The 25084-nt window shown below is 41.2% G+C and overlaps 1 protein-coding gene across 4 annotated transcripts; it reads left to right on the forward strand.

Moving 5' to 3' along the window:
* Window positions 1-638: 638 nt before the first annotated feature.
* Window positions 639-24962, forward strand: mob2a (MOB kinase activator 2a). 4 transcript variants are annotated; one of them, XM_077744651.1, is made up of 5 exons: window positions 639-1388; window positions 21200-21360; window positions 22141-22234; window positions 23299-23423; window positions 23596-24962. In XM_077744651.1, exons 1-5 carry the CDS (start codon window positions 1372-1374, stop codon window positions 23892-23894), a joined length of 696 nt encoding a protein of 231 aa, XP_077600777.1. In that variant the 5' UTR covers window positions 639-1371; the 3' UTR covers window positions 23895-24962. The 4 variants fall into 4 exon arrangements, with proteins under 4 accessions (XP_077600777.1, XP_077600769.1, XP_077600762.1 ...); XM_077744643.1 differs by lacking the exon at window positions 639-1388 and adding an exon at window positions 8334-8731; XM_077744636.1 differs by lacking the exon at window positions 639-1388 and adding an exon at window positions 10964-11150.
* Window positions 24963-25084: the final 122 nt, after the last annotated feature.

Below are 25084 nucleotides of genomic sequence, written 5' to 3' on the forward strand. Positions count from 1 at the left end.
AAAATGAACAAGAATGGACCTAAAATGCCCCCCAAAATCAATAGGAAGTGAAATTGAACTTGACTGAACAAAAAGTTAGTCAAAAAGAGCGTGGCCTACAAGACGTGATGTTCTCATATTTGGATGTTTTTTTGTTATTCATATTATTTGTCTGAATTCATGAATGGATTAGTAATTATAATTTAAACACTTTGTTATACACAAACTAATAACATGCAAGAGAATAAAAACTGTTGGTTATGACCTTTAATAACACTGCGTCCAATTCATTTTTCATTGCTGTTGCTTTGCAAAATACGATACGTATGTGCAAAAAGCAATATGGGATTTCCTAAATTAAACATTTTCACCAATCTGGTGTCTTAATCATGTGATTGCCTTCAGGTGCTGTCGGTTTCAGGAGAAACCTCATTGGTTAAACTGTCTCTGCTGGATCCGTTGGAACAAAAGCCTGCACCAACTGCGGCCCTTTGTCTAATAGTTTGGACACAGCTGGTTTGATTGAACCGGACGTCTATGGCCGCTGTCCACGCCTCCGAAACGTGCCAATTCACGATGACGTACACTTGCGAAGGTCTCTCTGGCGTCATCCCATATCCTGCCGCTAGGGGGCATCTTCGCATTGTTTACCAATCCTCTCCGCTCTTATCACACACAATTCATTGTGTCGGTTGACATTTCCGACAACGGCGATGGCGATCTGTGCCGCTTAACTTTGCAGGCACCACAACGAAGGCACACGATGACAACATGGCACGAAATTGACTGCAGCCGAAGATAAATCAAGTCCGCGCCTGTGATGTTTGTGTCAAAGAATCTAATGGGAGATAGGCGTTGACATTGCTCGCCACGTTCCGTAGACGCGCGCTCGCTCGCTCGCGCACCGGACTGCAAGAGAGGAGACGAGATCTGAGCTTGATCTCTGTGTTTACTTCCGGAAATCGACGCGAGAGTAGCTGACGGCAGCACCAGCGGCGGCGACAACCGCACCGGACCTTCCAGCTGTCAAGCTAGCTAGCACCGCGGCACTCGCCCCGTAGACGACCGGCCCGGCGGCATCCCGACAGTCGAGACGCCCTCGCTTCAAATCCCCGCAGCGCGCGCTCCGGTCGCCCGGGGCTTCCAGGCTGCCCCGCCGAGCAGCTCGCCCGCTTCCGAGCCGCTCTCTTCATGCACTGCGCTAGCGGAGGAGCCCGACGAGGACGGTCGTTTGGTGGAGCGTCTGCGGGAGACGGCCACGGCACTCGGCGGACGCCGAGCCGAAGCCGGGCGGCGAGCGAGGCAGTCGGCCGGATAAAGTAGGAGGAGGGGTGAGGGGTCGCCTCCGACGGCTCCTGGCGTTCTCCCCGCTAGCTCGTCTCAAACGGAACCATGGACTGGCTCATGGGGTGAGTACGCCTCCTTCATTCATCTGCCCGCCATTTTCACGACTGTCATTTTGGAGCCGCCTCCGCTTTATTTGTCACAATTCTTGCGGACTGTCGTGCCGACGGCGCCTTCAACTTGTTCTTATGTAGCCTAGCCTAGCTTAGCTTAGCCCGGTGAAGTTAGCTCGGCGGCTAAGCTGGCTGCGGGTTTCACCTGCGATAAGAACCAGACTGACAAGGGACCCACAGCTTGGCCGGCCTTATCTTTCAGGCGTCAGGCACAAAATGACACAATATTTTCGTCGCCCGCAGCTGTCTTTGTCGAGGGTGCTTTGCCGAAATGGCTGTTTTTTATTTCTGTACATGATTATACAGCAAAGTGGCTACCGTTAGCATCGCTCTGCTAAGTCGGCTATGGCCAGCTGGCTATGGAGCAGCTTGAGTGCAAGGTGCTTCTCAACCCCGGGTGCCAGAATTTCCCCCAAAATGATCTGTTATTTCAAATTCTAAATAACAATAAAGTATTACTAAAAAACTACGTTGACAACTTTACCAGTACTGCTTCATTTTCAAAGTGTCACTCACAGTAAACATCCCAAAATAAGAGCAAATGCACCCATCAAAGATCCGTTTTTGTTCAATGTCAATACTTTTGTATAAAACTAACAAACATTTTCATCATTTAGTCCATCTTTGGTTACTATATTTAACTTCAATTTCCCAAAGCGTTCACATTTCAGCTATTGAACACTAAATATTCTATTATTAGACTTAATTGAACTTCCATATGGCCCTGCCTATAATAAATTGTAAAATTAACTCGTGTTTAAATCATTCGGCAACTCTGTAGAGATTCTAATTTGTCCAAATCCCTAAATTGTTAGTCTTTGAACTCTCATCCCTTCTATGATTAGAGACTTTAATCAAATCTTTTAGATTCCAGCATTTGCTCATCATATAATCAGTAAGTTGTCCTACTTAACAACAGAGTGATTATTTTCGTGTTTACTCAAACTCGAATAATTGCAGACATTGCTTGTTTTTTCCAAAGCAATAAACATTGTAGACAATATTTGAACAGCTGATAGAAACAATTCCAGCAACAGAATGATTAAATTTGGCTAAAAAGAGTTTAGAACATTCCAAACTCATTTGAACTGCGAACACTCCTACTTATTGTAGGTTAGGAATTCATGTCATGTTGCATGTCTGCTGATAGAATCTTTTAAGAGTCGATAACTTGTCTGTGTCTGCATCTTCAAGACATTTGTTGCCAAAGGATTTGAACTCTATTAGTGACATTGAATGAGTGTATTATTCAGAGATGTCCAATCAATTTGAAGCAGTAGGGAATGAATGATTTTTCCACTGATGTTGTTGTTGTTGCAATTACTCAGCAAATTGGTTCATTTATAAATCATGTACTGTACTTATAATTCTTATATTCTAGTTGGGTTACTTAAAAGTAATACATTTTATATTACAAAAATTAGAAGATTTACTTGTCATTTTACAGAAATCAAAAAATAGCATTTTTTACTTGTTTTCTGTGATTTTTTTTTTTTTTGCATTTAGTCAACGATTTGGTTTTACTTTTTTTATATTACAAGAATCATCGTATTTACAGCCATCGCTTCCATCCCCTGCATTGGACGTGCCTTGCCGTCAATGGCAGCCCAAATTAATCTACATGGTGAACTTCCTCAGCGACAGCAATCTCGGCAGGTACCCGTCGGAACGTTTTAAAAGAAAGTGGGAAGCCGGCCGGCGAGCAAAATCAAATTTAGCCGCTAACGACATGACATGATGGCGGCGGGAGGCCGAATCAAGCGAGCCCTCGTTGAAGCTCAGCGCCCTTGACAGATCTTTGTTTCGGACGGCAGGGTAGCCGGGAGGGAGCGCCCTAAAATAGCCCTTGTTATTTTTGCACTTGCCACAGCTCGTTTGCTAGACAGACGTTCATTCCCAAAGGAAGCGGCCCATTGGTTCTTCGCCTCCCTCACTTCAGACGGGATGTCGAGAAGAAGAGCTGAGCTGAACGCGTCTTTTGCCGCTCGCTCAAATGACAGATGTTTAATTCCCCTGATTTGGACTCGCGGCGAACAGCGGCAGGACGGAAAGCATAGAGCTCAGATAAAAGCTTCGGATCGTCGGATGCCCTCGATGGGGCGAGACGTCCATCTTGACCGGAAAAGCTGGCGGCGATTGGATGTCTATCACAGTCGACTGCAACCCATATTGATTTAGGAAAAGCATTAAAGCCGTTCCATCCGTTCGTCCAGAGTCTTTTAGTAAAATCACCTGTCCCAAAATGGCTGCCGGCTACCTAAGATCATTTTTAGCAGACAACAACCTGACAAGTCATTCATTTTCTGTACCACTTATCCCCCTGGTGTAAATCCAGAGAAATGTCCTGTACCAACATGGCTGCCTGCTAGTTAAGAGGATTTTACTGGTGTAAAGCCAGAGAAGTGCTCTGTCCCAACATGGCCACACGTTAAATGACTATTTTCATGTATTAAAACCAGAAAAGCTTTTTTGTGCCAAAATCGCTGCCCTTTACTGAAATTTGTTTTAGTGGGATAAAGTTTGAGAGTTACTTAAGAAAATTTGAATGCAGTGAAACCCAAAACAATCATATTGCGTGAAATGAAAAGATAAATAACATGGCGGTTTAAAGTTTCGCCTTTGAATAAGATCTTTTCATGGAGTGACACTTTGGCTCATAACGTGTCTCGTTCCCTCATTTGCCCACTTTCCTCCATGCCTCCTCAGTCATGCTTCCCACATCATCGTGTTAAGTCGAGGTCCTCCAGTAAAGCTAATGCAATTGGATTGTGTGATTTAATGGCTAGTTTAAGCGGAAAAGAAGAATTACCGATTGGCCAAGAAAGCTGGAAACTGCAAATTAAGGTTGGGAGAGAGCACGCAGGGGCGACGGAGCGAATGATAGTTGAGATATGGACATAGACGAGGACGTGAAAAGACTTTGCTAAGGTTTGCTCGCAGTAGGGGGGAGCAAAACCCCATCCGCCGCCATTGACGGTGGTCGAGGTCTTAGCCCTTTGAACTAAACTTTTAGGAAGTGACGCAATGCATGATGGGGTACCAAGTCTATTAGCAATTTTTAGCGCTTGGGAAAACATATCTTTCAGTGCATGACAGTGGAGTGAAACAGTTTTTGGTGGGAAAATAGGGCAGTGAAAGTGATTTTACTGCACTGGGTCTCATTTTGGATCAATCTTTCCAGTGGCTCGCTAGTTAGCCGCTCCTCGTTGGCCTAAGCTCGACCAGCCATAGATTTGTCCTTGGTGTACTGACCTGTAATTGGATTACAGATCTGTGTTGCATCACGCGTTTATCTCCATTCTTCAGGCTGCACGGTGATAGCTGTCCAATTCATTTAACCGTGAGGGTTGGCAAAATGGATTGGATGCCTAGCACTGTCATGACTTGATGGTTTCAGGTCATTCCCGGGTGACTTGCTGTCATTTTTATATCATTTTCTATGAATTTCTTGTGAATTTCTTTTTGATTGGATACTTACTGTTGATATTAGAAAAATATTATTTCCTTTTGGCTTTGGGGAGTTTTTTGGTCACTTCCTTGTTAGCTCTTTAGCTGCAATTGATGGTTTGGTTGTCATTTTTTGGGTACTTGTGAACTTTCTTTTTGATTTTTTTTTGGACATTTTGTGGTTATTACCTGTTCCCGAGTTGCTTCCTTGTTGATTTTGGCCATATCCAGGCTACTTCCTATTAATGTTGTATTTTTTGGGTCACTTCCTTGGTTGCCATTGTGACCGGGAGGGGGTCACACTAGATCTAAAGGGTTGCCTGTTGGGTAGAACAAGCCCACTGGCTGGTGTAACCCATTTGGAGCGGGAGGGTTGGCATCCATCCTCTCCCAGTCCAAAGAGATTGAAGCGGAAGCCCGACATAGCAGAGGAGGGAGGTCAAGATGAGCCGTCGGGCTTCCTTCCGAGAAGTCCTCCTCCTCCTCCTCTTTTACGTAAGCTAATCTCCTCCATCTCACTGGGCCCGATATAGCCAGCTTGCAGACCGCAATAAATGGGCTGGCCGCCGTGGCGCGTCCTCTAAAAAGGACACCCCGTGAGGATTTGGGGGTCGGCGATGGCTCTCCTGGCGTACTGGTCCAGTCCTTCTCACTTATCTATGTTTACGCAGGCTTCCTTGGGGTTTCATGGGGGTCAAATACTTGCTTTCTGTGTGAAGCCCATTTGGAAAGGTTGGAACTCAACTCCCATCCGGCAGTGAACGCGGCTCCCTTTTTTGCATTGAAAATTTGTTCATTTTTTGTTCTTTTTCCGCATTTACTGTGTCTAGTATTGTCACTGGCAGCCGGTGGCCCAAAATAAATAGAAAGTGACAGAATTTCTTTTTTTCGTCTTTTGTTTTTGACAGCCGAATGCATCTGTCACCAAACTGGATATGCAACATCCTTTCACAATTGTACTGGCAACTTTTCAAATGTTTAACATTTGGAACATGGTGTCCAAACTTTCATCTTGAGGTCTACTTTGACAAAAATTGGAGAATCCTTAAATAGCATAGGGGACATAAGGAAATCAGCAATTTTAGTCCTGCAAATAAATGCTTATGGCCAGTTAGCAGAAACACGATGAAATTTATTTTTGGACCACCAGGGGGTGACATTACCCAAATTTTCTATAAATGTTACAGATTCTTGCCAGGCAACAACTGCAGTTAAATGTACTTCTTCCATAATTTGTTCTGTGTCATTGCCTCAGCAAGCAAAGAATTGGTGGAGCACTCGATCCTAGCATGAAATGATCCAGCGAGCATCCAATGCCAATGCGCTCTTGCGTAACCATTCTTTCCCGGTGGGCATCGTTGGTTATTTTCGGTTGTGGGTCACATGACCGTAGTGGAAATATTGACCGGGTATGATTCTAAAAATATTACTAAAAATCTCATGATCCATAAAAATGGATATTATTTTCAATACTATATAAATAAATAAAAACTATTTTCACTGTTATGATCAACTCTGAGTGTTTTAGTCATTGGTGGTCATTATTTTGACAACAACTTTCTCAAATTGCTTAAAATAAGATATGTAACTACTAAAAATGACTAAAAATCAACAGGATGTGATTTTAAGACCATGACAACAAATTTCCATTCACGTTTTTCTGGGCAACATAAACAAGTAATCAATGAGTTTTGATGTTTTTGTAATCGAACGTTGTATCCAGTTACAATTTTTCAGATCCATACCTCTGGTTTACCCTACTACATCTACAGAATGAGTGCTTTGTTTTTGTTGTCAATTGTGCATTTGTTCTGTTCAAACACCAGATGGCACTCCAATCCTTTGCAATTATCTAGCCATAAAAATCAGACAATCTGATCTCCATATAATCCAACTCGCATGTTGTAGTCTCAATCTCACGGAATTGGAGATGCAAACCAAACATTTAAAAATGCTGACAAATAATAGTTTTTTTTAAACATGTTTGACCATATTCATGGTTTTGATAAAGAGAACAAATGTGTTACTTTGAAGGGAAAATCATCACAAGTTGTATTTATGAGCTACTGTATGAATCAAAAGCACATTATTAGGGTCAATACCATGAGGAAGTTAGTAATTCATCCAGTAATGGTTGTTTTCTTACTGCAAAACAGAAAATAACCACAAACAGTTGATGTTAATTTGCCGAAATCTGCTGGTGAAAGAGTATAGTGTATATTTTAGTTACATATGCGTCTTATATTTGAGAAAATACGGTACCTCAACTCTTGAGTACAACTTTTGCCTTTTTTTTTTTTTACAAGTAACTATACAGTAGAGCCTTTCATAGTGAATGTATATCCCTAGTACAGTGCGTCCATTTGTGACTTGGCACTTGTCTACGTGGGATTGCGTGAGCAACATATGTTGGCGCTTTATGTATTTTTTGGCAGCGTTGAATGTGACGCACAGAAAGTGTGTTTTCTGTCAATATAAGGAAACGCTCTCATGTTTCTGGGAGCACAGTGTGTTCTTAGAAAAAGGATTCTTGGAAGCAGAGACCAAAATACTGCATTTTGTTTTTCTTAAACCCCCCTCCATCCCCCTTTTTAGGCTCCCAAATCCTTTCGTCCACTCAGTCGAAAGGGATCTGATGTCTTGAACTGTCGATTGTACTAAAACCAGAGCAGTTTTGCTGATTTTGGTGGCATTTAAAAATTGCTCCTTCTTCAATTTTAGAACATAACAGGTCACTTACTGTTGATTTTGTGTCACTTTCTATTCAACTGAGGACTTTGATGGTCACATCCTGTTACAGAATCTACAAAATGACCAGGAAGTGACTGAAAATGCACCACAATCAACAGGAAATGTCCCCAAATGAACTCATTGAATTTTTGACGGCGTTTAAACCAATCCATTATGAACATGGGTCACTCACTCCCTGTTTTGGGCATTTTATTCATTTGGGGAATTAGCTGGGGTCACGTGACCTTGAAACGACACAAAGTACTAACAGAAAGTAGCCCAGAAAGGCCATTTGCGGGTCACTTCTTGTTGACATAGGGTTAACCCCGAAATTAGCTAAAATAAACAGGAATCGACCTATTTATGCCCCCAAAATAAAATATAAAGCAAGTGACCCATTTTCATTTTGACTAAGCGGGAGTGAATGAACATGGGTGGTCATTTTGGGGGATTTATGGGTTGATTTGAGGTCACTTTGCCTTCATTTTGGGATGCTTTTGTTGGTTACTGCCCACTATTGATATAGGGGCCACTACCTTTTGAAATCATCAACAGTTAATATTAGTTGTAGTTGTTTTTTGGGGCATCTTAGAAGCCCTTCAGCCATAATTCTTTCTCCACTCTCCCACGCACTGAGCACATGCGTGTTCATCCGCCGGTGTAGTTAAGCAGCATTATCTCCTCCCTATTCTTGGCTTGGCTATGTTGGACACGATTTTCGGATTGTTTGCTGAATGGCCATCGTCGGAACAGGAAGGAAAAACGATCCCACCGCCCACTCCCCCCTTTTTTGTCTTCAAAACAACGTGGTGACGTCACGCTCCTAGCGGAGTTGGGTTGAGATGTTCGACACTACCGTGTGACTGCGGAGAAAGCGGCTTCATTTTCGGGGGTGGCAACTCTTTTTTTTGCCGGCAATTTGGATCGCCTGCCCCGCGGAAACGACGCGCGGGCGGGGTGGCTGGTTGACTGACTGACTGGCGGCGGTGAGGGAGCGGAGAGAAAAAAAGCCCGAGACAGTCGCCGAGGTGTCGCTGAAGCGTCACTCTGGAGTTGCTCATCCGATTATTGTCGTCCACCATGCGCTTTAAAAGGAACGGATCGTACACTTTGAATCGGTAAGCGAGCGATGCGCGCATGTGCTCGGAGTTTTTTTCTTTGTTATCATCGTACTTGTGCTCTGACACCCCCACCCCATCCCTAGCTGTTAAGTGGGGAATAAACCTGTTGTTCTTGTTCTTAGGTCAGAGCGTGGGGGGTCTCCCTTTTTCACATTTGCATCCATCTAAACAAATATAGGCTCATGTCCCCACGATTATTTTCTATAGGGATGCTATCCAATTGTTTTTTTTTTGATAGGGGGTTAATTACTTATTTACTCATTATTTTTGCAGTGAGTAAAAATGTCGCTTTATAATGGAAAGCATAGGTTATATATTTTTTTTTTTTATTCCTATTATTATTGTTGGCTTGGTATTTCAGATGTGAATTGGTACTAGTCTTGTCATGATACTAAAATTTATATAGATCCGCCAAAAGCATACATGTTGAAATGAAAACGCATCAATACTAACAGTTAATGACGGTGAGAGACGTCCAATTCATTCGACTGGGAGGGGCGGAGGACCAAAACAGCAGAAAAAATCACCAAGCAATGAGATAATAAATAAGGAATTTATTTATGACTTAATTTTGGGTGTATTGTCATGAAGGGTTTAAAATGTGTTCAGTATTTAGTCTAAAATGGGTGTAATTGGGCATTTCTTAGCCTTGCATTTGTTTGAAGGGCATTGACACGTGAGTTGTTTGTTTTTGAAAGCGACAGTTGCTCGTAAGGCCAACCCTCCTTCTTCCTCTTTAGCCTTGTTTTTGGGCACCCGGCCTTCCGCTTGGCATTGCGTTCACACAAAGGCCACATCCTGCCGTCTTCCTTTTCAATTCCAATCACGCTCGCTGATCACACAAGCAAGATTTTCATCCACGATACATTCACCCTGCGTGCTAGCAACAACAACAAAAAATACTACAATAATGTCCATGTTAGCTCTTAGACGTCCAATTTCGTTTTAATTGATGTTTATTCTTTCATTTATCCTTCTCAAATGAACAGAAAAGACCCACAACCATCAGAAAAGTGAGCCAGAAATCCCCCTGAATGAACTCATTGGCTACCATCCACATTGCTAGACGTCCAATTGATTTGGAATGGGCCATATGGCAGCTGGATTTTTCCTCTGTTTATTTAGTTGCATGGTTTACCCTTATCCCGATAATTGTCGTGCGGTGAGATTATGGATGGTTACGGCATCCGGGAGCCAGAGGTTGGCGCCCCTAGTGAGGGGGAGGATGTCATGACTCGGCAAATGCGAGCCGCAGCCTCCGAGGAAGAGCGATGATGTCATCATTGGAGGCCAAAGCCGCTGCGGTTTTCTTTACCCGCCAAAGGAAAAGTAGCCGGTGTGTGCTTTCCTCCAAATGGGACCTATGCGTGCTTTGGGTCCAAATCCGTTTACAATCATCGATGGACGAGAAACATTTGAAACCCAAAATGGCCTGAATCCTTCTTTGTCAGTCTCTTGATAGTCAATAATCTTGTGTTTTTGTACATGATAGAAAACCTTATAGCCTTCTATATGTTCAGTACATTTGCTTCAGACAAAAATGCTTTATCATCGCTAGTGAATATTCTTTTTATTTTATTAGATTTATTGTTTTGTAAAGGAAAAAGAGTTGTAAATATCCCCTTTTGCTTATTTATATCCATGAATATTTCCCTAAAAAGTTGATTAGAAAAAAATATAGTATTATTGTTATTTTATTCAAAGAAAACATTTATTTTTATATTCAATTGAAGAAAAATGAAAAATATTTTCAAGCATATCACAAAAAATGAATTTCCTATTACTCAAATTAAAAAATATATTTATCAAATGTATTCAAGTATTTAAAATGATCCTTGACAATAAATAGACACGAATACAATCTAAAACAAAAAGGACCAGTCAATGTTATTCTACGAGTTTAAAGCTTTTAATTTAGCATCATAGCCCAAAACACGATTGATGGAAAAACCGGTATGTCGACAAATAATCTCAAACAAGTAATCCACTGTCAAAAGAATCTATTTTCTCGCAAGTAAACAGAAAAAAAGGTGTCCTTCACCTCACTTGTACTCGGCGGCCATTGGCCAGCTTCCCGGGGGCTCGTCGCATCGCCCGTCCGTCCGCTGCGTCACTCTTAACTCATCCCCAGCGGACGTCCCGTGGGGGGGCGGTGAATGAACGGACTCCCAGCCCCCCTCACTGTTTACTGACAGAGAAAGAGAGAGAGAGAGGGAGAGGTTGGAGGGTGTTATTGGCGGGGGAGAGCGATCGAGCGAGTGTTAAATAGAAGCAGGCGGTCGCAGACAGCGGACGTCCTGATGAAAATGTAGCACTTTTTTGCGAATGGAGCGAGAGTCGCCATCCCTTTTTGGACCAACCGTTTGGACGGCGTCCGGATGGGGGTTTTGGTTTGCTGCGACTGCTTCTTCTATAGGTACGTTAGGGACGTTTGCACGTCAGGACGCTCTCATCCGACAAAATAATGGTCGTTTTCCTCATTGTTTGACAGATGTTATTAAGTTATTATTATTATTATTATGTTGTATTAAGTTAAAAGATACTTTAGTCATTAATGTTTCTTTAATGTACTGTTGAAATGGTGTTTAGTGAACTATAACAGTCCGGTTTTTAAGTTGGCTTTAAATTTATGATTGTAATTTTTGTAGTCATTTTCATGATTTTAAAAAAGTTAGTGCAGCTTGTTTTTTTTTTAATAAGTGAAAAATATCTTAATTGTATTCAAGAAAAATAATAGAATGACAATATTTTTTAATGGCTAGGTGTTATTTTGGTAATTAAAAAAGTTAGTGTCCTGTTTTTCAAATTAAATTTTTGAAAAAAATTACATTTAAAAATGTAAAAGAAAAAATATTCTCATAAATTGTTTCCGCATAAAATGTAAACACAAGACAATAAATAAACATAAAATATTCATTCATTTCACTTTAAAATATATTGTAAATTTTCAATTTTTAAAAATATAAAACAGAAAACAAAGTCCTATTCATAAATATTGTTTTATTCATATACTTTAGTTTCAACCTTTTCTGTTTTAAAAATACTACATAAAATAATCACGAACGTTCTTTCCACTGACGGAGTAGATGTCATTGCTCACCTTTACAAAAAAAATTCAATATTTTTTTTTATGCCAGCCGCTATGTGAGCTCGTTTTTCAACACGTAGGCTAATTGTTCCATTTGCTATTCTGGTAATGCTATTTGTTATCAAGGTTGAGCCACATATGGCTTTGTTTTTTAATACGGTCACATAGCGGAGGCTCAATGTCATCTTTGTTGTTTGAGTAACCGTCTTTGTCGTGATAAGTTGCGGGCCACTCACACAAAATGCAACTTGGAATGTCTAAATCTAGTCTTTCACAATATTTGCTTACAATTGGTTTTAAACACAGACCTAATAAAAAGTAAAAAGAAAAAGAAATGGCAATTTCTATCTAAAAACTGGAAAACTACATTGAATATTTATTGTCTTTTTATTTCTAACTCTTAAAAACAATTAGGATTTTTCCTTTTTTGTTGGTGGCTTCTCCATTTTCTTTTTTTTGTCAACACTTTGTTGCTCTTTTCAATCGTACTTCGACTTTCCATCCATAACGTAACTTTATTAACACTTGACTGAATGATGAATGTGTCTTTGATGGAAGAAGTTTGGCACAGGCTGGGGTTGTTTACCTAGTTTACCTAAGGAGGGTGGGACCAATAAGACCCAATGCAGTCAGTCTACTTTTAGCATTTGTTGGCCAATCCAAATGCGTCGAGGCGACGCCATTTTATTTGCCTTTCGTCGTCCACCGCACAAAAACTCGAATGAATATTCACGCATTTTAGTTGGGAAGTTGAGTTCGGCTTACTGGCAGTGTTTGGAACTACAGGGTGGATTTTGTGTGTTATTTGTTTTCTATAGGGTTCAGGTCAGGGGAATTATCCGGCTGGCCAAGAAAAGCCTCTCCGTAGCCAGTGACTCTTCGGCCGTAGACGTGCGATCCGTTTGTTTATTTTCTCGCATATACACCGTATTTGTCACTCCAATAAACTTTGACTGAATCGAGGGTAGGGCTTATATGCGCATAAATTAGACATAACAAAGATAACACAAGATAATGCGTCCAATATGGTCATTTATTTCAAGATGGAGAAAAAATAAACAGATAAAATCCTTAACAAAATGTATTTTGACGTCAGCTTTTCAGTTTATTACAGGGAAACCAATTTCCCCCACCTCATCATTTTACAGATCGGGTAAGCACTTCCTAATCCACTAATTATGTTTCTCACCCTCTCAAAGTTTTCCGCATTCGGCAGTACCGCAATGCACTCGACCTTAGTGAAATTTTTCAAGCGCCGCGTTTGAAGAAGGTGAGCGTGAACGGACGGAGGGACGGCGCGTCCTGTCCTCCTCCCCGCTTCCGCTGCGGTGCGCGCACGAGGACACTTGCGTAACACTCGGGCGCCGGTCATTGGCGGTCGGCCAAGGTGGGGTCAGCGATTAAATTGCCGCCCAAAAAAGTAGACTAGTCCCACGATGCCCCCCCACGCTTGAGGAAAGGTACGCCCATAAAGATTGAGGGAGGGGATTGTGACTTTCAAGTCGGAATTCTGAGATTAAAGTTAAAGGAAATTATTCGGACGTTATTCTCAGAATTCTAGTCTATATTCTGTCTAAATTGTTCAGAGTGCTCGTCTTTTAATGCATCTTTTAGACCTGTAAATATTACTTTAAAATGGCAGGTGGCGAGCCAGACATCAACTTTGTTTTATTTTTCCTACAATATCAACATTTTATATGGCTCGTCTAATTCTGTTTTGAATTTCATCAAATTAAATTCCCCCAAAAATGCTATTTTTCTCTCAAATTTATACTCCAGTACTACCTATTATTGACTATCATTTAGCATTTTTGGGCTAGTGCGACTTATAGTCCAAAAAATACGGGCGTTAAAAAATCCTAAATTGAAAAATAACTAAATATTGAGCTTTTGATCAAAATAATTGCAAATGGTAAAAAAAACTAATCAGGAAGGGGCATTGTGTCCGTTTTGTAACTTTTTCCTGAGGTCATGGGCGTAACATGGCTTGGCCAGTAAGAAATGAGGAGCATTAACATTCCTTGGCGTTTGCCTAATTGCTCGCAATCGAGGAGTTAATGAGGCGCATCGCCGCACAATTGCCAGCATTTGGACGTGCCCACGTCATTTTTGACTCATTTCCGAGCCAGGCGATCTCTGCTTTTCCAAGCGGCGTCATGAAAAGAGACTTGTTGCTGGTGAAAGCACACTCGCCGTTGACTTCCTGCGCAAACATGGGCGCTACCCCAAACATTTTCCCCAAACGCCGGCACCTCCTTTTTTTGCACTTCCTGACTGGCTCCTGTATTCCGTAACAAACTTGAGCGCCTTTTGCAACTTGAACTTGTTTGAATGCGCAATTTTTCGACTCGATACCGCCTCCCAAACTGTGAGAGCAAAACGCCACGTAGGCTATTTTTGAGGATATGTGTCCAATCAATTCCAGTCAAGCTGGATTGGACGTCCTTCGCCATCCGTGCCAGTTATACAGGATCACTTCATGCCAGCCTTTACAATTTAAATGGATTTGATACCTGTCAATGGCATTGAAAGACAACAAATAAATAACTATACTATACTATACTTTACATTTTTTGTTAACACAGGTGAAATAAACAAACAGATGATAAGTCAATAGGAAAAAACTAAGCAAAAAATCAACTATGTATAAAGAGAGAAATGATTAGAAAATTGATTTGATTTAGGTAGATGTGGTCACTTCCCTCTTAGACCAGCAGGTGGCAGCGTTTCTCGTATGAGTTGTCAGCGTGAGAATGAGGTGCTTCCTAACTTCGCAAACCTCAAGGTAACATTTTTACCTTGTGACGTTTATCGGCAGCTGGGAAACTAAGATAGATGCCGGGGGGAGTTTTCTTGTAAAGTTCCTTTACTTTGGAGTTTTCCCTGTCCTTGCCCTGCTCAAGATTACACAGACAAACACTGGCTAAATATGAGAGAAAATTAGAATATAGTTTACCTACTTAAGTTTTGGTACCTTTTGAAATGGATGGCAAAAGACCAACTATCGCCCCTAGAAAAATGGCTTCAGGGCGGCCATCTTGGTAGAGGCCATGTTCACGTCCGAGTCAATGCATTTTCTTGTTTAGTAAGCGACAATCTTATTTTTCAGCCCAAATGTATATGATCATTGTTGAAGCATCTGCTATTTACTCATTGGTGGTGCTTCAGGTCCAATTTGTTTGATGTGGGAGAGATGGCAGCGAATGAAGGAACTCCCTGGTGTTGAGAGATACTGTTTGTTTTTGTTTTTTTGTTGGGGTTTTTTACCCATCATACTAGGCGAAGCATATCTACACCATATCAATGTTGGCGCTACACCGTCAACGTCTAGTCTTTTGTTTGGACTTGGCATGTTTCAGCACGCCGGCCCTTCCCCAAAAGGAATGCGGTCCAAAAAAAAAAAGCTTTGAACCCAGTCAGTTGGAAAATTACAAGAAAAATGGTAGCCATCAAGTTCATTTACAAAAAGAATAAGAATGGGAATGATTTCTGTGAAGTCTATTAGTTAATTTATTAACATTAAAATTATTTTTTCACTCTTTTTTAAATAAATAAATAGATATTGTCGTATATTTTCATATTTTTAAGTGAAAAAAATACAACAATTATATTAAAAATATATGATTAAAGGATTTAAACATAGAGATATTAAGTGTTGATATATTTTTGTTAAATTAAAGAGTACATAATGATGATTTATTATTATATCATAAACTGAAATATGAATGAATCAGAGAATTGGCAATGATCCCATCCATTTTGGAAACCCTATTTGCATTTCCCCGGGCCATAGTTGCGATTTTGGGCCGACCTGCCGAACCGGACCGAGATTAAACCGCTACGGTCTTTGAAATCAGCCCTGGCGTTTATTCCAAAACGTTTTCTTCCTCATGCAGCGCTTTCTATTCTATCTCTCATTTGATTTTTGTCACACTTTTGGCAGCCTTTGTCACCGGACAGGCAAAACCTTTGCGTAGAGTTGTTAACATTCCGAGACGGCGGATTCATTTCAGCACACGCCTCTCAAACACGGCCGCTTTGACGTCAATGCGCTAATGATTTGAATTTCTCGCATTGTTTTCCACTCTGCTTTTTTAACTGCTGCCATTATCAAATCAAGGAACTGCTTTTTTTGGTTTGTTATGTTTTCTTTTGAATTAGAAATTGCATAAGAAGTGTTTTGGTTTTTCGGGGAAGACTTGGATTGGACATCTACCACTCTCAATGGCAGCCCATAAATTCTCAATGGCATTAACCTTCATCCAAGACCCTATTCATTTAATTAAATATATAAACTAAGTCACAGTTATTTATAAATGCCCCTCTTTATCATTGAAATCTTAAATGTATTCATATTGCATTAAAGTAAACTGATCAAATTAAATTAAAATATTTCCTTCAAATTAAATGTGACATTTATCCCTAAATGCCTAACTATTATTTTTTAGATTATCTTTGTATCGTCTCTAGGACGCTATTGCTAATAGCGCGCTAGGCATAGCACCTAGCACGCGTCTGACGCTAACAGTAACTCCCGGTTTTCCAAAAATACAGTATTTTTTTTTCCACTCACAAATGACACAATTTTCTTCCAGCCAATTCTCAAAGTAGTCTTTTGTTTTCAGTTTACACTTTAAACGTCACAGTAGTAAATAACACGTATTCGGTCCACTGGGCCAAGTCGGCTTGGCACGGCGCGTTAGCTAAACTTGGAAAGAAAGGTAGCTTGTGCGAAAGAAGAAAAAAAAGGCCGACAAAGGAATGCGGCCGTTAGTTTCCGTGCACGTCACCGCCTCGATTATGTACTTGTATAGCGCCATTCACGGCCCCTCCCTCTTTAGCCCACGGCCAATAAAACCTGTCCAGGTGTGGCCATGCATGACCTCATCTTCAGAAATAACAAAGTTGACTCGCTAAACTTCTAATTTAGGGCTAAATAAGCACATTTGAAAGTTTACACACCCACATATCTCATAGTTATATTAATGAGCACATTTCATACTGTGTATATAAATATATGTATATGTTATTTGATGTTAATTTTGAATGATGGAGAAAAAAATATATCACAAAGTTCAAAAAGTTGCGTATATTATTTGAACATGTCAGTATAGTTCATGGTCGAGATAAATCTAGACACATGTTAAATAAAAGGAAATAAATGCTTTAAAATGTTAATCTAAAAGTGATGTTTTAGGTTAAAAAATAGGGAAAATATATGCTATTATTTTTTGAAGTAAAGGTAAATAAAAGAATAGAATCAAAATATAAACAAGCCCATTTTAACGTTGATTGATTGTTTCGCTTGAAATGGATTGGACGTCTAGCCTGGCCAACGAGTTAAACATGCAGCACCCTCCCTTTTGTTTTCCTTGTGGGGGAGTGCGGGGCGCTATATTTAGCAGCAAGGGAAAAGTCGGCACCCTGCATTAGCCTCCACCTACCCACCCACCAAACCCACCGGTTAGATTTTTCCACGGGGGCTCTTAAATACAAACAAGCGGCGCCGCAAAGGGTCCCACAGTAATTATGCTTGACTACACACATCTTTTATCTTTGTCTCAAGCGGACGTGCAGGCGCACATTTGGCACGAAAGATTAAGGCGTCTGCGGCTTTGCTTTTTTTTCTTTTTTTTCCTGCCACTTGTGACCATCCACCTTAACTTTAGTGTTAGGCCACCACAAAAACAATAGCTGTGGAGTACTAGATACTGCGGCGAGAGAGAAGGGAAGGTAGAAACAACTGTAAGGAGAGCATTTGGTTCAAAATTGGAATTATTTTGGAGTCAGGTGCTACTTTACTGAATTGGATATGAAAGATATTTGGTATTCAGTTGATCCGGGCTTCCATTGATAGCAATTAAAGTCCAATCGGTTTAAACAGTGAGTTTAACGTCACTGGAATTGACTGGAACTGACCCCAATAGCAACACATTTGGGAGTGAAGGGTGCTTTTCAATGTCCTTACTATGTTATTTTAAGAGCTAAGCTCTTTAAATAAGTTGAATTAAGAGTCGCCCTGTGCAATCAAAACACGTGTAACCACACACACATTTTGTTGTAAGGTTAAGTTTATACAAGGACAAAACAATAATGGTGTAAGATACAGAACAGCAGTGTTCCTATTAATTATGAAAGTTGATACTTAACCAAATACTATAACTTTTTTTTATCCAGCCTTAATCATGGCCACTTTTATTTTTATGAATCCACCAAGAATTATGTGACCGAAGAATATTTTAGTCGAGTAAATGACTTGTCATGCGTGCTCTACAATGGAGACGGCCATAAAATCCCCCCGAAGCAAGATGGCCGTCAGCGCCACCGCCTCGCTCTTTGTACAGTTAGCCTTAAATGTGATCTTTACTGTTAGAACAGCTACTGCTCCATGCTAAAGTTGAGCAACCACGTGGGCAGGCTACTCTCCACGTCCGCCCGCCCACTTAGTACTTTCCTCTCCTCTGATTGGACTAAGGTCGTACGAGGAGGAGGGCTTTTCCCTCGAACGTGAAGAGTTCCCAGGGTTGCCTTCAGTGAGTGTCAGTCAACTCCAGACTCGTTTTTTAGTTTCCCAAGTCTTGCGATATGAGCTATGGTCGGCGATTATTCCTCTTTTTCTGGGGATAAGACGGATATGCACACCCAGAGAAACTCCAAAAACGGGCTAAGTTGCAAAATGGTACTTCAAGCGGTCGGCAAAGTTCTCAGGTAAAAAAAAATATTAAAAAGTACAAAACTTTGCCTCTTAAATGTCGCGTGCGTTTGATGCACCGCTGCGCAATCTTTTCCCTCCGTCGTCGAATGTGCGTGAAAAAATGCCAAATGTTGTTGTTACTGCATATTACACCATTTATAACATCGGCGTGTGTAAATACCCAACTGCGTTGCTCATCGAGCAGATGCATGTTCGGGACGAGTCATGTTCTACTTGCTGATTTTTCTCCCGACAGCAAACGTCTCATTGCCTACGCTTCTTGTAATGTGCACAAATGTCACTAATGTTTTTGTTCCGATGATTTCTTTCTCCATAATTGCTTCTGTCGAAACAGGTGAATAAAACAGTCACCCATTAACTTGATATTGCTGCAAAAGTTAGTCATGCGAAAAACTTGCTCCGTGGGAAGGATTCTTGAAGGCACCTAAATCTTAGTAAACAATTGCAGTGCGACTTTTTTACTCCTTCTCTTGACTTACATTTTTATGTGTAATAATCGATGCATTCATGAATGATATCACAGTCTAAGATGCTTGACCTAGATTGGCATGCTAATGCATTTGAATGTCAAGTCACACAAATAAAACAAATTCCAAGTGTCAATCACCCACTCAAAACGTGTGGATTTAGCCTACTTAAAAAGTCGTAGTGCAGTCGGAATGAACATGCTTGACTTATTACTACTTTATAAGGCAAGTGACTACTTTGTGGGCACTTAAACATATATAATTGCATAATTATGTGACAAAGCCCCACCTCTGCTAATTAATTATTAATGTATTTTTAATATTTTTCAACTTAGTCTATATGACAGGCATTAGTGTGACTGAAATAAAATGTTAATATACACATACATTTTTAATTGAAATGCCTTGCCACCTGGTTGGTAAACACCCTCGGGTCACTTCCTGTTTAATTTGGAGCAATTCTTAGTCACTTCCTGTTGATTTAGGTTTAATTCCTCTTGATTTTGTGACATTTCTGTCACTTCCAGTTTCTTTTAGGTCATTTTTGGGTCACTTTTCTTTTATATTTGTCACTTAATGTTGATTTTGATGTCCTTTTAATTTTGGTGAATTTCTAGCTAACTTTCAGTTAATAAATTAGCAGGGTTAAAGGACAGGGGAGCAATACCAACCCACTCAGCCCTCTCACTTGAAATGGTTGGACGGATATTGCCTTGAATGGGAAACCATGAATTAAGCATCAGAGCAAAAGTCACATAGTTCCTGACCTTTTGACTGTGAAAATGGAAGAAGCAATACATGGAAGTTTCCACGCCTTTTTAGAACCTAAAACAGATGTTCAATGATGCAGCACTGTCTGGCTTTATGGTGTGGAGAGACACCCAATTGGGTAATACTTTGAAAGGAAAGGATATCCCATCTGGTGGTGCGGCGCGTAGGTGGTTAGCGCGCCCGCCTTGCAGTTCTGAGATTAAGGGTTCGGTCCGGCTATCTTTGCGGTGTTCAGGTGAGAGAGTTGTCGTAAAAAGGGCCAAGGATAATCTTTGATTTTTGACATCCATCAGGATAAAGAAACTTTCATTTTAATGGTGTAGTAGCCGAAATTTGGGGGTGTATCGACATGAAATTGTGAGAGCAAAAGCGGCCTTTTATGGCAAAGACTGATGGCGCTGGCAGAGGGTGGGAATTCTGAATTCTGGCAGCACAAACTTTTATTTATCCTAAAAGCCAGAGCTCCAGAAATTCACGTCCCCTCACCACACAGATGCCGGCTAGACGGGCGGGCGAACGGACGGATGGGGAGGAGACGTTGGGCTGGAAAATGATGAAATAAGAGGCAGGAAATGGCTCACTGGGCGGCCTTGCCACTTTCTTGGGGAAAAGGCGCAGTCAAAGAACGTGTCTTCAAATGCACATTGTCAGTTAAAATGTGGTCTAAAATAAAATTTTAAATTTTGAATTGAGACTTCTTAGACGTCCAATCACTGGATATCTGACAAAATGTTCCAAAGTAGATCAAAATATCATTTTGTTTATACAAAACAAAAAAATACAAGAGAATCAATAGGTTTGCCATGAAATATCTGGATTGACGTTATAAATAGTTTATTTTTGGCATTTCTTGGAAAGTAGCTCCCTCTTTTTCACTGTTTGGCCTTAGATGGCAGTGATCCGCTATGTTCTAGGCAGGAAGTGTCATGTCGCGTCCACTCGCTAAAAGTCGCGAGTGAACGGCGGAAGGACGGATGCCCGCTTTGGGTTTGAGCTCGGCGGGAATCAAGGAGTCGAACTCTCTGTTTTGTTTGTCCTTCACGTTGGGCCTTCATCGTGTTACACTGCTGTTGACTCTGATAAACGTCCAATCCATTTGAACTGGAGGTCCTGTCCACGGCTGTTTTTATCTCTGAAAGTTTGACATTTAAAATCATTAGGGCCTCTCGCAGGGGCAAAAAGTTTGAGGTTAAAGTCCAAATTCTGATTTCATTCTCAGAAGTCCAAAATCTCAGAATGTTTTTGTCCAAATTCAGACTTTATCCTCAGATTTGATTCTCACAAGCAGCCAAAGCAGACATTTCGCAAGGAAATTTCACATGAAATGCGAATGTTAACTTTTCGGAATTTTGAGACTAAAGTCCAAAATGTGAGTTGATTGTTTTGAGTCTGGATTCTTTCTCATCAGCCATTGTTTTTAACAGGAAGTCAAAGACCAAACCGAATGGCAAGAAGCCTCCGGCGGAAGAGAAGAAGCAGTACCTCGAGCCCGAGTTCACCAAGATCCGAGTAGTGGATTTTGACCTGAAGGAGCTGGTGGTGCTGCCCAGAGAGATCGACCTTCACGAATGGCTGGCCAGCAACAGTGAGTCTGGACGTCTGCAGAATAATGAAACTCTCACTCTTTCTTATTTATCAAACACCAGGGATGTAACCAATGTTCCCTCTAAGCACTATTTTCGTCTTCTCTGCGCAGCAGCTATCATATGGCGCGCTGTAAATAAAATCCAAACATTTTTTTTCTTATTATTATTTTTTGCATATTTCCCTAACCGATATCTCGCCCTACCAAACGGCGTCATTCCCGGGAATTCATTCACTCCTGTGACAACATGTTGGCGTTCTGCCGTCAAAGTAGCAAGTTAAAACACGTCGCCCGTGGGACTTTTTTTTTTATTGAAGTTTGACTTGCTGCTAGCTAGCTGGATAGGTGTTGCAAGTCAAATAAGTTGGAGCACGCGTTTGATTGCCTAACTAACTATGTATTTTATCCCATATATGCCGTATTTGTCGCTTAAAAAATGCTGGCTGAATCGTGGATACGGCTTATATGCGCATAAATTAGTTTTGATAGGCACGAAACTGCAAAGTGACAGAGACAAGATGCCATAACGCACGACAATGCGGCCATTTATTTCAAAATGGATAAGATTAACAGATAAAATGCTTAACAAAATGTATTTTGACATCTATGAATGAAATTCAGTGGAAAAAAAACTTTGTAAAATTCACTGACTTTCTTATATGTAGCTGTAGCTAATATGCGAGTTAATACAGTAACTAACATGGCAGCATGTCATCGTCAAAGAGGCATTTTTCTTCCGTGTCGTTAATTTTCCTTGCAATTTTTTCTTCTTCCTTGCAGCGACTACTTTCTTCAATCTCATCAACTTGCAGTACAGCACCATCTCCGAGTTCTGCACTGGCGACAGCTGTCAAGCTATGACGGCGTGCAACACGTGAGTAACGGACACTTTTAGACTGCGCTATGCCAATATAGAAGGTCACGCGTCGTCGACCTTTTAGGACGGAAAAACTCCAAGACGTCATCCGCGTACACCAAGTAGTCAGTCATCTTAATCAAACCCAAATGACCAGATTTTTCCTAGTCCCCAAAAAATAAACTACCAGTTTCTAGTCACATCTATACAATTGAACTTGCTGAAGGATGAGCGTTCAAAAAGCCAGAATGTCCGTCTTGATGGCCACCATAAAGCAATAAAACAATAAAGTGCGCGTGCTACTACACACGGGGAAAAAAGAGGCTCCCATTGTTGCCAAGAAACTTGTGCAAATTGCCGTTTAACGGCGGTTCGTATCCACACGCCGCTTTTGTTCCACGGGTTCGGAACTGGTCGTCCCTGTCGACCTTCCTTTGGCCGTTTGAAGGAGGAGTCCTTTGTATTGTTTGCATGCTGGAAAAACCGGATGAGTCACGCGCCACACTGGCCGTGACAAACGTTGAGGCGTGGTCCGCCTTTTATTCATTGAGTGTGAAAAATGAGCCTGTCCTGACTTGAAATCTCCGTCGACTTGGCGGACGCCGTCCATCTGTCCATCCGTCGTCAAGTATTCACACGCTTTGTCTTTCCAAAGTAGACATGCACTTTTCTTTTAGTTTTGGATTTTTTCCCGTTGCGTGTCACTTAGTACATAAAAAAATGAAATTAGTGGCAACCAGGAGGCTATGATGAAGTATTATTATAAATACTTGGATTTATTATTATTTAATGGCAAAAGATGACAAATATCATATGAGGTAATACATTCTATTTTTAATGTTATTGCTAAAATTCTAATTTTAGCAATATAAATATTTATATATTATACTCACTAATATGACATCATTTGGTTTTTCCCAAATGAAGTCATCAAAGATGCCTAAAGGTCGCCCTCCTGCTACTTGTTGTTTTTCAACCGGTTATTTTTTTTCCGTTGCTCCTTACTCAAACAATCTTGAGAAAACTTTTCGATGATTCATGTGGTCACATGTTTTTTTTCCTCCCCTTTTTGTGTTGGGCAGAATATACTACTGGCAGGACGAGAAGGGCAAGAAGACAAAGTGCACTGCGCCCCAATACGTCGACTTTGTAATGAGTCTTTGTCAGAAACTGGTCACGGATGAGGAAGTCTTTCCCACCAAATATGGCAAGTATCCTCCATTCAATTAAGATTTATGCCACCATTCTATAAGTGGAATGACCGCGAGGACAGTATTTACTGCATCAAAAGCCTCTTTTTAGACACACGCCTCATTTTAAAGCCTTTCAAGCTCACATGGCGTATTTTTTCTCTCTTTTTCTTCCTTTGGGGCGTTCAGGCAAAGAATTCCCCAACTCCTTCGACACCCTGGTGAAGAAGATCTGCCGGTACCTGTTCCACGTACTGGCTCACCTCTACTGGGCGCACTTTAAGGAGACGGTGGCGCTGGAGCTACAGGGCCACCTGAACACTCTCTACGCACATTTCATTGTTTTCGTAAGGGAATTCAACCTGGTGGACCCCAAGGAGACCTGTATTATGGACGACCTTTCCGAAATCCTGTGCGCCCCCCTTCCGCCGCCGCCACCCGCCCCCTCCTCGCCTACTTCCTCACAAAACCACCTGACGGAGAGATGAGCGCCGGCCGTCCGGGACCAGACGGCCAACGGACGAACGCAAGGAAAGACGACGCGACGCGTCCGGACCGGACGACCACACTCTGGGGACTCGCCGCCTCGGGTGGCCGGGAGGTTGGGTCGGAGAGCGGGGGTGGGGGAGGGTCTGGGAACGCCAGCAGGAATTGGCGTCCAAAAAACAGAACAACGTCCCTCGCGTCTTGTGTCCTTTTTAAACCCCTTATGCCTGAATTTACTTTGAACCAATAAGGACAATGCAGGAAGACATGGTAGAAGATTCAACTGAGAAATATAGGTCAATTGAGGATTTTCCCAAAAAATAATTTGAATTATTTTTAATAATAATTTTCTCCTAGGTAGTCATCCTTTTTACCTGTCTATTCAGAAGTCTTTGTTAATTGTAAATTCAAGCACCAAGGGGTTAAATCAAGACACACACTCACAAATACAACTTTAAGGCTGTGTTTTGTTTGCTTTCATTTCACTTTGGAGAGTTATTTGCTTTTTTTTTTGTTTTGTTTTTGTTTGCTTGGGTGCGGATGATGTTGTTTCACTGACGTTGACGGCGATAGACGTCCAAACGGGTCGGGCACTTTCCGCCGTCAACGGCAGCCGTGGAGTTATTAATCCCCGCCCCCATACTCAGGACCTGAGAATATGTCACTGCTGCCAGAAAGCCCCCCTTCCCTTTTTTGTCCCCTAGTTTGCCAAACATGTTGACGTCATGGGGCCTCCTCACCGTTAGGGGGAAGCAGAGAGGGAAGATTGTATATTGCGCGCTCCTCTATTTTTCCCCCCTCTCCTTCCTTTTTTTTTAAATTTGGCTTTTATAAGACCACAAAAGGAAAATTAAGTTTGGAACAAAGAGTAGTTGTCATTCTTAATAGAAGCCAGGGGATGGCGCGCTTGGACGCAGGTTGTATTTTTAATTTATTTTGGATTTCTTTTTTGCAGGGTTCTTCAGTTCTGGCTCTTGTTTTTATGTATTTTAATTATTAATAAGTTAAAAGCGATTTAATATTTCAAGCTCTGCTGATTATAATCTAATAAAAGATAAATATCATTATGAGGCATGGAGTCCTGGATTTATTCATTTGTTATTAACTCATTGATTTCTACATTAAAAACTATTATATACAGTCAAAATTCCCTGGCCACTTTTTAATTACGTCACACAAGCGGTCACTGGCA

Source organism: Stigmatopora nigra, chromosome 2 (genome assembly GCF_051989575.1).
Source record: "Stigmatopora nigra isolate UIUO_SnigA chromosome 2, RoL_Snig_1.1, whole genome shotgun sequence".
Classification (NCBI taxonomy): Eukaryota; Metazoa; Chordata; class Actinopteri; order Syngnathiformes; family Syngnathidae; genus Stigmatopora; species Stigmatopora nigra.

Coding starts and splice junctions, on each gene's coding strand:
- mob2a (XM_077744626.1), top strand. CDS start 18,415: ATGGTCGGCGATTATTCCTCTTTTTCTGGGGATAAGACGGATATGCAC. Junction 22,235..23,298: donor GCTATGACGGCGTGCAACAC/GTGAGTAACGGA, acceptor TGTGTTGGGCAG/AATATACTACTGGCAGGACG. Junction 23,424..23,595: donor AGTCTTTCCCACCAAATATG/GCAAGTATCCTC, acceptor TGGGGCGTTCAG/GCAAAGAATTCCCCAACTCC.